The sequence below is a fragment of the Aplysia californica genome, unplaced genomic scaffold (genome assembly GCF_000002075.1).
Source record: "Aplysia californica isolate F4 #8 unplaced genomic scaffold, AplCal3.0 scaffold00415, whole genome shotgun sequence".
Taxonomy (NCBI): domain Eukaryota; kingdom Metazoa; phylum Mollusca; class Gastropoda; order Aplysiida; family Aplysiidae; genus Aplysia; species Aplysia californica.
The window spans coordinates 561,919-576,274 of NW_004797685.1; the positions used below are offsets into that span (position 1 = coordinate 561,919).

The 14,356-nt window shown below is 40.2% G+C and overlaps 1 protein-coding gene across 1 annotated transcript in view; it reads left to right on the forward strand.

Annotated features, from left to right (window-relative positions):
- The first annotated feature begins 1,658 nt into the window (after positions 1–1,658).
- Positions 1,659–14,356, forward strand: part of LOC101861601 (kinetochore-associated protein 1) — a 32,971-nt gene continuing 20,273 nt past the window's right edge. Inside the window, exons 1-10 of the mRNA XM_035971309.1 lie at positions 1,659–1,706; positions 2,183–2,233; positions 4,105–4,166; positions 4,632–4,737; positions 5,680–5,823; positions 6,673–6,729; positions 8,686–8,802; positions 11,742–11,861; positions 12,612–12,755; positions 13,644–13,742. Coding sequence (XP_035827202.1) covers positions 1,659–1,706; positions 2,183–2,233; positions 4,105–4,166; positions 4,632–4,737; positions 5,680–5,823; positions 6,673–6,729; positions 8,686–8,802; positions 11,742–11,861; positions 12,612–12,755; positions 13,644–13,742 — 948 coding nt within the window. The remainder of the gene's footprint in view (positions 1,707–2,182; positions 2,234–4,104; positions 4,167–4,631; positions 4,738–5,679; positions 5,824–6,672; positions 6,730–8,685; positions 8,803–11,741; positions 11,862–12,611; positions 12,756–13,643; positions 13,743–14,356) is intronic.

The window sequence follows — 14,356 nt, forward strand, 5'->3', positions numbered from 1 at the left end:
AGAATTTAGAAAAATCGATTAAAAAAAATTTTGATCAGATTTTTTTAAATTAAAAAAAAAATGTCAACGCAGTTTGGAATTTGTAGTGGCTAAAAGTATGTTCTTTTAGTGCAAAATGCATTGTCAGTATTCATTTTAACTAATGATTAATTTAAGCAACTGCAAAAGAAAGCCTTAACTGCTATATCAGTGAATTATTCATGGCTACAGACAAAAAAAGAAGAAAATGTCAGTCTAAAAGGAAGGGGGGTAATTATGCATATATAGATAAACTTGCATTTTATTACAGTGTGTGTATGTGTATGTGTGAGAGTGTGTGTGTGTGTGTGTGCGCGCGAGTGCTTGTGTTTGTCTAAAAAAAAAAAAGAAAATGTTAATTTCAATTTATGAAAAAAAGTACATAGAATACCGTATTATTGTGTTTCTCTTCAAAACCTCCAAACCCAAACAACTCAACGGGTCATTTCAACATGATCTAAATTGTTGGTTATTGTAACACTCTTAATATTGTATGAAAGTGATTTACTTTCAAAATTCCTTCAGTTGCCATTTTGTTCCTTGCAATAATATCTGAATCATTATTTTTGTTACATTGTTGTTTGTGATTTTTTTGTTAATGTTTTTATTCTCCTCAGTCACAATTGATTTGATCTGACATTCAATAAATTATTAAGTTTACCGTTAATAAATCTAGACATTTTCTTTGTCTGTGTGTGGGTGTGTGTGTGTGTGTGTGTGTGTGTGTGTGTGTATGCGCTTGTGTTTGTCTAAAAAAAGAAAATTCTTATTTCAATTATGAAAAAAAATAATTGAATACTGTATTATTTTACAGTGACAGGGGGGAAAAGCAGACTTTTAAACATGATTATATTAGTCTACTAAACCTTATACTTGTTTTATAAAACCAAGGAAAGGCATTCTGAATGTTTAAATATGTAAAAACCGAATAAAAATATTTTTAAAAAAGTGATTTAAATCACTGATTTCAAGTTGATTTATATTTTAAAAATCCATTGATTTAAATTGACCTGATTTAAATCAACCCATCCCTGCCTTTACAGTCATTACTCGTATACTAAAGGATAGGGTGGTAACAACACTCTTCCAGGTCAAATGGAGTTCTTTTGTCTTTATCTGAGAAAGCTAGGTGTTAAATCTTCCTACCATAAGGTCAGGGGTGTGGCTGAAAGACAGAAGTAAGAAGGAGTCAAGGAGTAGCAAGCAGTAGAAAGGCTGCTGAAAGAGTCAGGAGCCCAGAGGAGGTGGCAGAAAGTGGAGACAAAAGCAGACAACAGAACATGGTTAACCCTTCCAGCCCCAGCCATTTTTGTGCACTTCCTAACCCCAGTCCCAGCCAATACAGCGGTATTTCAGAAAAAGAGGCATGCATTCTAAAAAGTGATGTAGTATCTCTGTAATGAGGTTTAGAGAATAACATATAACAATGTTTAAATGTTGTTGTTTTTGTTGTTATCGATCCAGCAACAGCTGGGCTCTCGCCCTTCTGTCCAATGCCATGTAGTGATAAGTGCAGGTTTGTTGCAGTTGCTGTTATGTTCCGTAGAGAGTGTTGTCAAAGTTAGGTCTCGGTGGGAGAAGCGTAGCTCTGATGTCATTTAGGGCTGTACAGTGGAAAAGGTGATGTTCCACAGTCTCATATGGATAGTCACGCAAAGGACACATTGGGTGAAGTTCTATGTTTAAAGGTAAATGAACAAATAAATTATGAAAATTACAGTTTAATTATGTTCGCTATTTTTGAAAAATACGCAAATTCCGAACCCCCCGAAACTGAGAATATACGCTCTTGGGACGGAGGGAGGTACATCATGCGATGTTGAAAATATACGCTAATGGGGCTGGAAGGGTTAAAGAGCAAGAAAGGAGGTGAAAGGAGAACATTTTAGAGAAGAAAATTTCCCGTTGTCAGGTTTTTAACCTGGGGCCTATTGAATGAGAGGAGAACACTGTTACTTCTAGACCAGGAGAGCCCCCCTTTAGTTTTCATTGCTTTTCTTTTATGTAAGGGATGTCTGCACAGCTGAAATGAAGTTAATGAAATTTGAAAGTGACCTTCGAGTTTCAGATCAGAGGTCAATTGAAACTCCTTTTTCATTTTCTCTTTCAGTAAACTTATTCATTCCTTGTTAACAATTAAACAAAATATTTGTATTTACTGCAGCTGAAGTCTGGGGACAAAAATGATCCCTTCCAAAGCCAAGTGAAAATTGAGGTAAGCTTTTGAAGATTTGTAGTTACTTGTAGTAATTTGACATTTTATCATTGTGTGTCTTTATGTGTTTGCTTCAATGTGTTGCAGGCCTGCCAACCTTCATGATATTGTCAGAAATTTTCCGCACCGGATGCGCTGCTCCCAACTTCGCGGTAACAGTCTTGATTGCCCGATTTCGGAGTCACACTATAAATATTATAATATTATTACAATTATTTGCGTGAAAATGACGAATGATATCGACGGTACCGTAACTTCTGTGTTACTAAACTATCCAGATTCGCCGTGCGTCCTTTACTGTTTGGCGGTTCAGCTACCTATTATAATGCTCAAGTAAACCTGGCAATAAATATATGAATAAGTTGAGTGTGACAGGAAAATGACCTAGCACCACGCAGTGCGCCGCGTTGACTTTCCTTTTTTTGCCTTTTCAATAGTTGGCAGGCCTGGTGTTTGTGGCCATTCTTTTGTGTTGTGCTCCTTTTTCTTTGTTGTGCTATCACTGTTTTCCTAATCTGTCCATGTGGGAGGGGCAGTTGGTTGGAGGGCTCCACTGGTAGGTCCTACTTTTTTACTTTCCCTTTGTTGTTTCTCTCTGTCTGTCTTGCTTTTTCCTCAGCACTAAATGACCATCGAGTGGATGTGCTTCTCTTTACTCAAACCAAAAACAAAACAATGCATGCTGGAAGTTGTAGGAAGCACCAGTTGGTCCTACTTCTTGACTATCTCTCTTTTGTTTCTGTTTGGCTGTCTCTTAATCTCTTTTTTTTTTAGTAGAGGTTTTACGGCACTCGCAACTGCATAAGGTCATATGAGCGCCAGAAGATTAGAGGTGTTACAAGAGAGTAACAAACATAAAAAAGAAGAAGGGGAGATAAGGACGATAGATGTTTGATAGTAAAGAAGAAGTAAACCACACCAGAGCACCCGCCAACCACCCACCTTAATCTCTAAATGTGACTGTTATTGTGTCGATGTGCTTTTCTTTACTCAAACTTGTGTGTGTGGGTTGTTGAGTACTTTGAGGAAGTTTTGCCATTGCCATTGCTCATGATTGTCTTTGATCGTTCTTGATTGAATTCGGATTGAAAGTTAATTACTTTTTCAAGCTTCCCCCAAATAAATCAATCATGCTTCTCCCACAGTTTGTTCCACGCATTGTTCTGGTCAAATCACAACTTATTATATTTGTTAAAAATGGTGACTTATGCAGTTGCGAGCGCCGTAAAACACTTTACAAAAAAAAATATGTAAATGGTAACCTTATGAAACAGAGTTCCTCTGTGGTCCAACTATTGAAATAAGCATAGAAAAGAGCATGTTATTACTTTTTAATAAAAATATTTATTTTTTTACTTATGCTCATTGCATTCAGCTCGTTTTGAAAATCTTACCTCCTTGTAGGGACCATTACTTTTTGAGTCTCTTAATATTTATCTTGATATGTGTCACGATGCGGTAAAATCAGGGGCTCGTCAATTTTAGGGTATATGAAATTATTGATATCATCTTATAGCTTGATTATTTATCTTGAATTTTATGAAGAAAATACTCATCTATCTTGAAAAGAAGTCGAGATATTTGCAATTGAAGGTCGGACTCGCCTGGTGATAGAGGTAAAATTAGTGAGAAAATGGCCGGTAATGTTTGGTGTTTTCCAAAGCTTGAATGTACTTGGAGAATGCAAATTTACACTAATTGTGCCTTTAATTAACGTGCGTTTTTAAATGGACATTTAAGGTGTTGAGCCAAAAATAGAAAATTTTGAAAAAAATTGTCCTACGGCCAGTTCGAATGCCAGTTTTTTAAAATTCATTATTTGGACGATGCCTCACACGTTTTTTTTTTTACTATCTGCTCTGCTTTCACAGTTGATGCAGATTCAGCGGCGATTCAAGGCATATAAACTTGTGCTTGGAAAGGGAGATTACAGGTACTGTTTATTTATTTATTTTTTTATTTTTTATTTTTGTACGATGGCCTAGTTTTATGGGTGCCAGATTTTGGTTATGTGTATGACTAAAACTTCCAACTTAAGCAGTCTGAATGACTTGTTTCGCCCCTGCAGGGGGAGGGCCCGTAGTTTTACTATGGGGGAGCAAAGAATACACCAGCCTTGATACTGCATGTTGTAAGAGGCGACTAAAGGTGCATAGGTCTGGTCTCCCGAAAAGAGCCAGTTTGTGGAGGGCCAACTACCCGACCTAGTAAAAACAGTCAGTTACAGAAACACGGACTAACACGGCTTTTTATTTTTTTTATCTTGGGAGATGGCTAGCCCAGGATAGAGAAAGGTGGGAAGTGTTTGTCTGTGGCCTATACCCTGGTGCAGGGTGAGAAAGGCAATGATGATGATGATGATGATGAATGACATGTTTTCACTGCTTCTTCTCACCAGGGCTACAGACTGGGAAGTGTTTAGGGATGATGACCCTTACAAGCTGTTTTGCCAATTCCTTCTGTCGGATGTGGGAAAAGCTTTCAGTCTCTGGACCAGTCTTGAGGTGAGGTCAGGTGCTGGTAAGATCACAGTTTTGAAAGTGACTCTCAACATAGCTGCTGTCTTTAATAGTATTGTATGTAGCATTTCGGTTTAAGTAGATTTTACTGTATATTTTCTATTTGATTTCTTATTGCCACATTACAAAATATCACTTTATTTCTGGTCTCTTTTCTGTGAAAATGTCACTTTATTGCTCATTGTCACTGTAATTTAATTGCATTGTTGCCACTTTCGTGCAAAATTTCACTTTTTGCTTATTGTGACGTGATTACAAATTGTCACTTCCTTGCTTGGCGTCGGTGGACTAGTAGTTAGGTTACCGGACCCTTAATCGGTAGATTACGGGTTAGGGGGGTTCAAGCATCAGCTTGGTCTGACATTGTGTCCTTGGGAAAAGCACTTTACTTGAATTTCTCATTTGGCTCGCTCCTTTCAGAGATGGATGTTAAACTTGCAGGTCCTGCCTGCCTAATAGGGTTCATTGGGGGGGTTGTTAAATCTATGTGTCACGACTTGATGGAATTGTGCGCTCGTCAGTTTCTGGGAATACGGAGTTATTTGTATCATCTTTAAGCCTGTTCATTTGCCTTGCTTTGGCTACAAAAAATTACCCTTGTTGTGTATTGAGGTGGGGTCGCTGGTTTCAAAGGTAAAATTAGTTAGAAAATGGCCGCCAAAGTTTGGTGACTTCCATAGCTTGAGAGTCCTTGAAAACTGAAGATTTACAGTTTTTGTGCCTTTATGCCATGTTTTTCGGTAAAATCCTCTCAGAAATGTGTTTTTAAATGAACGTAAAAAATGTTGAGCGAAAAACAAAAATACGATAAAAATTGACAAACCAGTGGAGCAAATTCTGGTTTCTTCAATTTCATTATTTTGACGAGCGTCTGATTTCACCTCGATGCCTCACGTACCATTTCACCATTTTACTTGCTTGCAACAGATGGAGCTTCAGAGAGCGTATGTTCCCGGGATGCTGTGTCAGTTGCTGGCCAATGTTCCAGCCACAGTCGACTTGAGACTCATCAGCGACTGGCTCACTCAGCACGTTCTTGCATTCGTCATAGGAGCTGACCCAGATGCTGTGGTAAGAGTCTAGACCAATGCCCCTCAACTTTTTCATAGCAAGTGCCCACTTTTGCGTCATCTTTAATGCCTCATCTCCGGCAAGCCACTCCCCCCTCCCAGCGGCTCGCGGCGGAGCCGCAGTGCTGATGAGCCACTGGCAGTGGCTCGGGCTCATTCGTTTACGATGTCTTTGACGTCAAATTTCTTTTTGGCAATTGCTGAAAACAAGTCTCTCATACCAGGAGTTCATTTGTTAGATGAAGAACTATTAACTATCTTTCAATAGGTCTTAGCTTCGAGTCCTGACACCGATGGAACATTTTCTTATCTAAAATTTCCTCCTTTCACCTCCTTTCCTGCTCTGTTACCATTTTCTGTTATCTTATATGCTTTTGTCTCCACTTTCTGTGTTGTGAGCTCTTACTTTTCTATCAAATATATAACATCCTTATCTCTCCTCTGTTCTTTTTTTATATTTTTACTCTCTTGTAACACCCAGAATCTTCGGCACTTATATGACCTAATTGTGCTGCAAGTGCCATAAAATGCTTACTGAATCTAAAACACATGACCAATACAGTGTTTATAGCAGTGGCTAGGTGAGCAGTGAGTTCAGACTCAAGTAATGTCAAGCAAGTGTCGGTGACACTTTGATTAAGTTGTCACTGGAGTGTGTCCTTGGGAAATTCTTCTGTACTAGTCAATTAGTGTAATATTGAATTGTGTATGTATGTATGCATTTATGTATATATGTAAGTTTGTTTGCCATTGTAAACCAAATTGCCCTTTAGGGATCAATAAAAGTGTAATTTATATTATTTTTATTATTATAAAACACCATCTCATGCCATGCCATTTTGTGTTACAGAATGGTGTTGTTGACTGGACTAAAGAACAGGTTGGCAGACTGGAGCTGGGGAATGAGGTAAGAAATCCTGGCCACAGTGTTAAGCAAGGACTTTGATGTCTTATCGTTTATAGCTACTCATAGTGAGTAACTTGTATTCACTCTCAGTAGGTACAAGGAAGTGGATGGGGGTGGTTGGCAGGTACTGTGGTGTGGTTTGCTTCTTCTTTCCTATCAAACATCTATCGTCCTTATCTATCCTCCTTTTTTTGTTTTTTACTCTCTTGTGATACCTCTAATCTTCGGCATTTATATGACCTAATTGTGTTGTAAGTGCTGCAAAACTTCTACTAAAAAGATACAAAGGAATGACAAATTATATCTGCTGATGTTGCAAAATGTAAATATCGACAATTATATAGTCAATATCCATGCTCTACGGCATGCTCACTGCGCTTTATAACTATTATTATCCGAGCCGTTCCTAGAAAACTCAGAAACATTCTCGGCTTCCTGGGAAGCTTTCAGCACAATCAGCCAATTGACTGTTCAAGCACTAACAAACTGACAAGATTTTTTTCTGGAGCGAAAGTGAGATTGTCTAGTTAGTCCTAAGATGATCTTTAAAATAAGATGTTAAACAGGCTTCTGGGTTTATCAGATCGGGAGAAATAACGAGGGAAAGTGATGCGAAAATTACTACAACCGAGTTACGCCGGCACAGCGACGGGCATCGCTATCGTCACGGTTGTTAAGCACGGGAGTGGCCGATTGACACTGATTTATTACCTTCACACTGGAGGTCAGACCGGGGCTCGGTCACCAACTAACGTAACACTTTCAGTGAGATTTTAACAGCCTTGAGTACAGTTCTGAACATATATATATGTTATTTCATTATGTATATTTTACCTTCTTTTGATCAAACAAGCAAAAACTCTCTTTCGAGCACATGACTGGAAATATCCCATGCCAAAATAATTGGTGTGCTTTAGGGAGCTTTACTAGAAAGAGAAGGATGAAAGATCAACTTCCTCCTGTACCTTCGAAATACAAAGTGACTGATAAAAGTCACACTGTAAGTCCTCAAATTTTTTTAACGCAAATTATTTTTTAACAAAGACAAAGAGTAAAACATTGTTTGTTAACCGCTTCCCTGCTGCGCCCATAGAATTTACGGGCCTGAACCGTGTAGCGCTGTGCCTTTGACCCGTAGAATATACGGGACTGTTACAGAGGTTGTTTTGATACCAATTATAAGGGAAGTTACTGTTAAAATCTTGTAAATATTATTGGGGTGCCTTCCCTTTATGTTTACCTCGATTTTCCCACGTTTGAAAGCGTCAGGTTCAGATTTTAGCTCAAAAAGAAAATTAGATCTAGGTCTAGATCTAGATCCAACACATCGACCTCTCAAAAATGATTTATTGACAGTAAACATAGATGGACTTAGATGTATATATATATGGATTGTACAAGCGTTCTATAGGGAAGGAAAAGCCTCTTTTCCTGCAGACACTCACAGAACCTTTTTTTGGTCTTAGTTTATTATTACTTGAATGTGTTGTTTTATGTTGTTTGGTGGTGTTGTTTTTGGCATCATGTTACTGACCCCTACTTTTCTCCATCTATCTTTCAATGAAATCCCCCCTAAAATTATATCAATAGAAACGTGATTCAATGTAGAATGTACATGCAGAAATTCATGAGGAAATATTGATAAATTTTAAAAAAGTTACGGGAGGTAGAGTGGGGTCACCCCAGAGCCGCTTTGGTTTTTGGGATTTCCCCTGGCACAGTCGGCGATTTACCTGCGGCATTGAAGGGGTTAACACTTTTGGGCCGGAACCATTTACTTACGTATAATCAAGACAAACTGATACCAGATAACCAGTAAAAGTTTGATAAAAATCAGAGCAGGCAGTCTTAAGTTATCTGGAGAAAAAAAAACTACAAAAAAACCCGAAACAAAAAAAAAGGGGTGTTTGAGTTGTCCGAGCTATTCTAACGGACTGCTTCTATTCTGTTGTTCAGGACTCGTGGACAGAGCAGGCTCTCGAGCTTTGTCAGGCAGTGCTCCAGGGACTGCAGACCTTGCTGAAGGGTGGGGGCAGTCATATGTTGCCCTGTGGTGCGCATCCCAGAGTGCAGGTGAGACGACACAAGCTCTTTTCTTTGGGACGTGGGTGGTTAATGGGTGTTCTGGCATGATGGGCGGTTTCTACTCCTTACATGTCAGTGTTTCTATTGCCCCCAGCTTGTTTCTGCTGAATCACGGCCAATGTTGTTGTGGGTGGTTGGCAGGTGCTCTAGTTTTGTTTGCTCCTTCTTTCCCTATCAAACATCCATCGTCCTTATTTCTCCTTTTTTTTGTGGTGTTAGTTTTCCTTTTAATACCTCTAATCTTCGGCTTTTCTATAACCTAATTGTGTTGCAAGTGCTGTAAAACTTCTACTTAAACAAGAAACAAAACAAGCGGCTATCGTCATATGTTGCATTGCTGTAAATTATTTCTCAAAAATACCAAGACCTACTGGCTGGTGGGTTGGCTAGTGCTCTGTTGTGGTTTGCTCCTTCTTTCCTGTCAAGCCTTTATCATCCTTACCTCTCCTTTCTTTTGTGTTTGTTCCTCTCTTGTTGCACCAAATCTGGGGGGGGGGGGGGGGGCTCTTGTGGCCTAGAGGTTAAGGTGTTGGCCTCTCATTCAAAGGTCCCGGGTTCGAATCCGGGTTGCGACCGAAAAATTTTCTTCTCTAAAATTGTCTCTTTTCACATCCTTTCCTGCTCTCTAGCAATGTTCTGTTGTCTGCTTTCATTTCCACTTTCTGCCCCCACCCCCTCACCTCCTTTGCCCCCTCCTCTGGGCTCCTGACTCTTTCTGCCGCCTTTCTACTGCTACTCCTTGGCTCCTCCTTACTGCTGTCTTTCTGCCACACCCCTGATCTTCTGGTAGGAAAGATCTACACCTAGCCTTCTCGGACAAGGGCGAAAAATCTCGGAGGGCCCGTGTGCAAGTTGCGCACGTTAAAGATCCCTTGGTGGTCTAAAATGGATAAGAGTAGGCTTCGGCTGCCACCCGGGCAAAATTCAAAATTTCCTACCAACTGAAAATATTAGGAGTGTCCCGCGCGCTCATATGACCTATGCAGTTGCGAGCGCCGTAAAACACTTTACAAAAACAAAAAACAAAAAAAATCTTTGTCTTCCCCCCGGGGCAGTGCCACTGACTGTAGTGTCTTTAGACCATTCCTAAAGGGGGGACATTTCTCGGTCAAGCACAGTAGAATTGTAAATGTGCTGATTCATGTCTCGCTCATAACTGTGCCTGATCTTCAACAGGGAACTGCTGCTTTTTCTTTCCTAATCCTTACTATTATCATTTTTCCTCTACTTCTTTTGTATGTTTGTCGCTCTTGTGACCTGCTATTTCCGGGGTGCCTTGATAGTTGAAGCTGACCTTGTGCTGTTTAAGCTAGAGAGGTAAGCAGAGTAAGTCTGATTCCCTGTAAAGACTTCTCTGTTGACACCAACCCCTTGGCGCTCATATGACCTGATGCAGTTGCGAGCGCCGTAAAACCCTCTGCTTTAATAAAATCATAAAATCTTTGTCACTTATCATATGACCAAACTGTGTTGTAAGTGCCGTAAAAAAACTCTTACTAAAACAGAAAGATGTATTTCAAATTAAAGCAGTTGTTCTGTAGGGTAGGTAAAGAAATGTTTCTTGACACAGTAAAGTAGCTTGAAAGAGTCTTGGGGTATTTGCCTAGGTCATAGTGAACTGCAGCCAATCAACTTTTCCTTCTTCAGATGGAGAGGGGTATGAGATTGTAGAGGGGTCCCGTTCCTTCTACTTCTTTTGAGTGTTCTCTTTTTTCTCAGACCCCTGCTAGAGCTCAGAGAGCAACTGAGTTGCCATTTAAGGTTGTCATTTAGCAATGTAGTTGATTTGTGTACATGGCTGTTGTGTCTACACAGAATGTAGACTCGTCCTTGTGGTTGGTTGGCAGGTGCTCTGGTGTGGTTTGCTCCTTCTTTCCTCTTAAACATCTATCGTCCTTATCTCTCCTCCTTCTTTTTTACGTTTGTTGTTACTCTCTTGTAACTCCTCTAATCTTCGGCACTTATATGACCTTATTGTGTTGCAAGTGCCGTAAAACTCTTTACTAAACTAAGACTTGTCATTTGTCTGACAGGTAGCCACCTGCTGTTTTCAAAGGTACTCTTAGTATAAGTATATAGATATATATATATATATACTGACTAGAATGGCTTAAGTTTTTGGGTTGGAAAATTAATTTTGAATTTTTGTTGGATGGTGATTGGAATGGCCTGCACTTTTTAAAATTCTAGAACTGTCAAGAGATCTGTAACAGAACGTGTGAAACTTTTATACAGGACCTCCAAAGTTTCTCTTCCCTATCTGAGAAGACAAGATGCTTGATACTTTCTACTTTAGGATCAGGAATCTTGTGGGAAAAGAGAAAAAAAAAAATGCTGGCGGGGACCAGGGATTGAAATCCAGACCCCCGGGTCGACAGAACACCATACTTACTGAGCCACTGAACCATCTGTGGTACTTAGTACGCTACAAGCAAACATCTCTTCTATCCTCAGGTGGGGGATCCTTTCGTGGTCTTCAGAGTATTGTGTTCGCCTCTCTTTCAGTAGGTCCAGGATTTGAAACCGTGCTCTCTAACCATGATCTGGCATCTGCTTTCGTCTCCATATTCTGCCCACCCTCCTCTGGGCTCCTGGCTCTTTCTTTAGCCTTTCTACTGCTACTCTTTTTTGCTCCTTCTTACTGCTGTCTTTCAGCCATACCCCTGATTTTGTGATTTGTAAGATCTAATACCTAGCCTTCTTGGATAAAGGGGAAAAATCTTTGAGGTCTCGTGTGCAAGTTATGCACATCAAAGATCCCTTGGTGCTCCAAAATCGATAAGAGTTGGCCTTGGCCGCCTTCCAGGAAAAATTCAAAATTTAGATATCAAACCGAAGATGTTTAGTCTGTCCCGTGTGCTCATTTGACCATATGCAGTTGTGAGCGCTGTGCAACACTTATCAAAACTTGACAAACATTTCGACAGGTGAAGTTGGATAGCCGACATGTCCTGTCCCAGCTCTACACGACGATAGACTTGTTGAAGCAGTTGCAGGAGCTCAAATCAAAGTTTGGCTTCCGTCTCTCTCTGCATAGCCTCAGCCAGGTGAGTTGAAGAACAAATCTTCATCGGTAGCATCACTTCTCACTCCCTATATTCCCTATCATTTCCCATCGTTTCGAATAACTTGCAAATCTAAGTCAAAAAGTGATTTACTGCCTTTTGAAAGTTATTTGAATGGTTACATTTTACAAGAACATGCATTTGTCTGTAAGACTGTACCTGTATTTATGAATCGCTTGCAAGCCAAGCAGTAAACTAGTTCTAGCAAATTTAGTACCTATGTACACATTTTAAAATTCCCAAATACGAATCCATGCTGTGCCTGAGGCTATATTTACGTGCAAAAGAGTTACCGCCATAGGATTAGCAGGACGTATTTGTAACGTTTTATAGCAGCCAGGAATAACAAATTTTGCTAACTTTCATGGTCCGGCACAAATTTAAATATGTATTTTCATCAATTCCAGGTACATCATAAAGCAAAGTAGGCATTAAACTGCTTTTTAAAATTTCATCCAACATGTTCTGGTCTTCAGGAGACAGGTGTCAGTAGTCTTGTGGTTAGGCTACCGGACTTGTAATAGTGAGATTGCAGGTTCGGGAATTCAAACCTCAGCTTGGTCTGACATTGTGTTCTTGGGAAAGACACTTTTACACGAATTTCCCGAGAATTTCTTTTCGGAGAGGGACGTTTAACTCGAAGGTCCCGTCTTCTTAAATAACCTAATATTGTTAGATAGGAGCGTTAAACCTGTACCGTCTCACCATTTTCCCACAATTTTTTCCCCTCAGGAGACAAAGGCGGGTGTTGTGCATCGCATGCTGGACAAGGTGGTTGCCGTAGATATGCTGCCTGCCACCCTGCGGGAGCAAGTATTGCCGTACGTCCGACACCACGGGCTGGACGTAGACACAATATTTGCCGCTTATGTCGAGGTTTGGAACCCCTTCCCCTTCCCCTACCCCACCCCTTTTATATTCTTTTTTTAAAAACTAGTATTGTTTTCTAAGGTTTTTTGTTTTTTTTTGTTAGTTTTTTTTTTTTGGTAGTATTGCTGACTAAGAAAAAAATCTTTTGTAGGTTTTGTGTTCTGGAGTGTAGGTAAATTCAGGGACTATGTTTTTTCCAGGGTTTTTTTCCCCTGTTATTTCTGTTTTTATCTTTGAAATCCATGTTTAATCCATAGGAACAGTTATGTCTGCATCATTTTTCTGTTTATCCACGTGGTAGTGGCTACAGTGTTATTGTTTGCAAATGCCTTCAAGTTCTTAAATTTTCAGTGATTTTTTCAGTGGCATCCCTGTAAATTTCTGCTATTAAAAGTGGGAATTCAGTCTAGGATCAAAGGAAAAGCAGTTGAAAGGTATTTTTGTATTGATGATGATGCTTATGAGTGGGAATCTCTCCTGGGTGGGAATCTCTCCTGTTTCTCTTTCTGATCCTTTCCTTTTTTCTCTCTCCACTTCTTCGCTCTTTTGTCAGCAACCTCCCGCCCCCTGAATCTACTCTTTAACATTATTGAATTTAGTTTCCGTCTCATGAAATAAAAATCAGCGTCTAAGGTACAGTGTTTAGGTGCTCTGCCGTTTCATGCAGAAGGCCCAAGTTAGGTTCCTGTGCGGGGAAAATTTTTTAATTTGGTATCTTAGTCTTTCTGCTGGTGTGTTGTATCTCTCTCAGCTTGGGTTGGCCCTGACAGGCAGGGTTAAAGCTTCCTACCGCCTAAATGGTCTGAATTATGGCAATGCGGGAATTCAGCACCTACAGATTCCCCCCCCCCCCCCCCCCGAATAATGACAAGTGTTTTTTGTCTTTTTCACCAGGAACTCATCCAAACCAGCGCTCAGCCGGGCCTCCAGTGTGTGGGGAGCGACTGGGAAACGAAGGCAAAAGCTATTGTGGATGTTATCAGTGGACCTGTGGTGAGTCTTATACCCATGAGATGAAGGCACATGTGTTTGCTGACTTACGTGTGGAGGTTAGGCACTTTGCCATGGCACACAGAAGACCCAAGCTCAGTTCCTGTGTGGAGAGATTTTTTTCAAATATCAAGGATATTTTATCTCTTTTAGTTTTAGTACGAGTTTTACGGCACTTGCAACACAATAAGGTCATATAAGTGCCGGAGATTAGAGGTGTTACAAGAGAGTAACAAACACAAAAAAGGAGGAGGGGAGATAGAGATGATAAATTTTTATATAGGAAAGAAGTAGCAAACCACACCAGAGCACCCGCCAACCAGCCACTTTTTATCTCTCTAAGCCCGGGTTGGCTCTGGCAGGTTGGGTCAAAGCTGGCCTTCTAAAGTGGCGTTGATAGTCTAGTGGGGAGGCTAACGGAGTGGTAATCTTGAGGTTGCTGGTTCAGTGGTTCGAACCTGAGGCCCGACGTTGTGTTCTTGGAGAAGGCACTTTACAGAAATTTTCCTCACTTCACCCAAATGTGAATGGGTACCCGCCCATAGACTGCGAAAGATCTTGCCAGTATGTCGATGTTTTAGTGCCTGTAAAATGGCAACTTGCAAGGTATGCTTCCC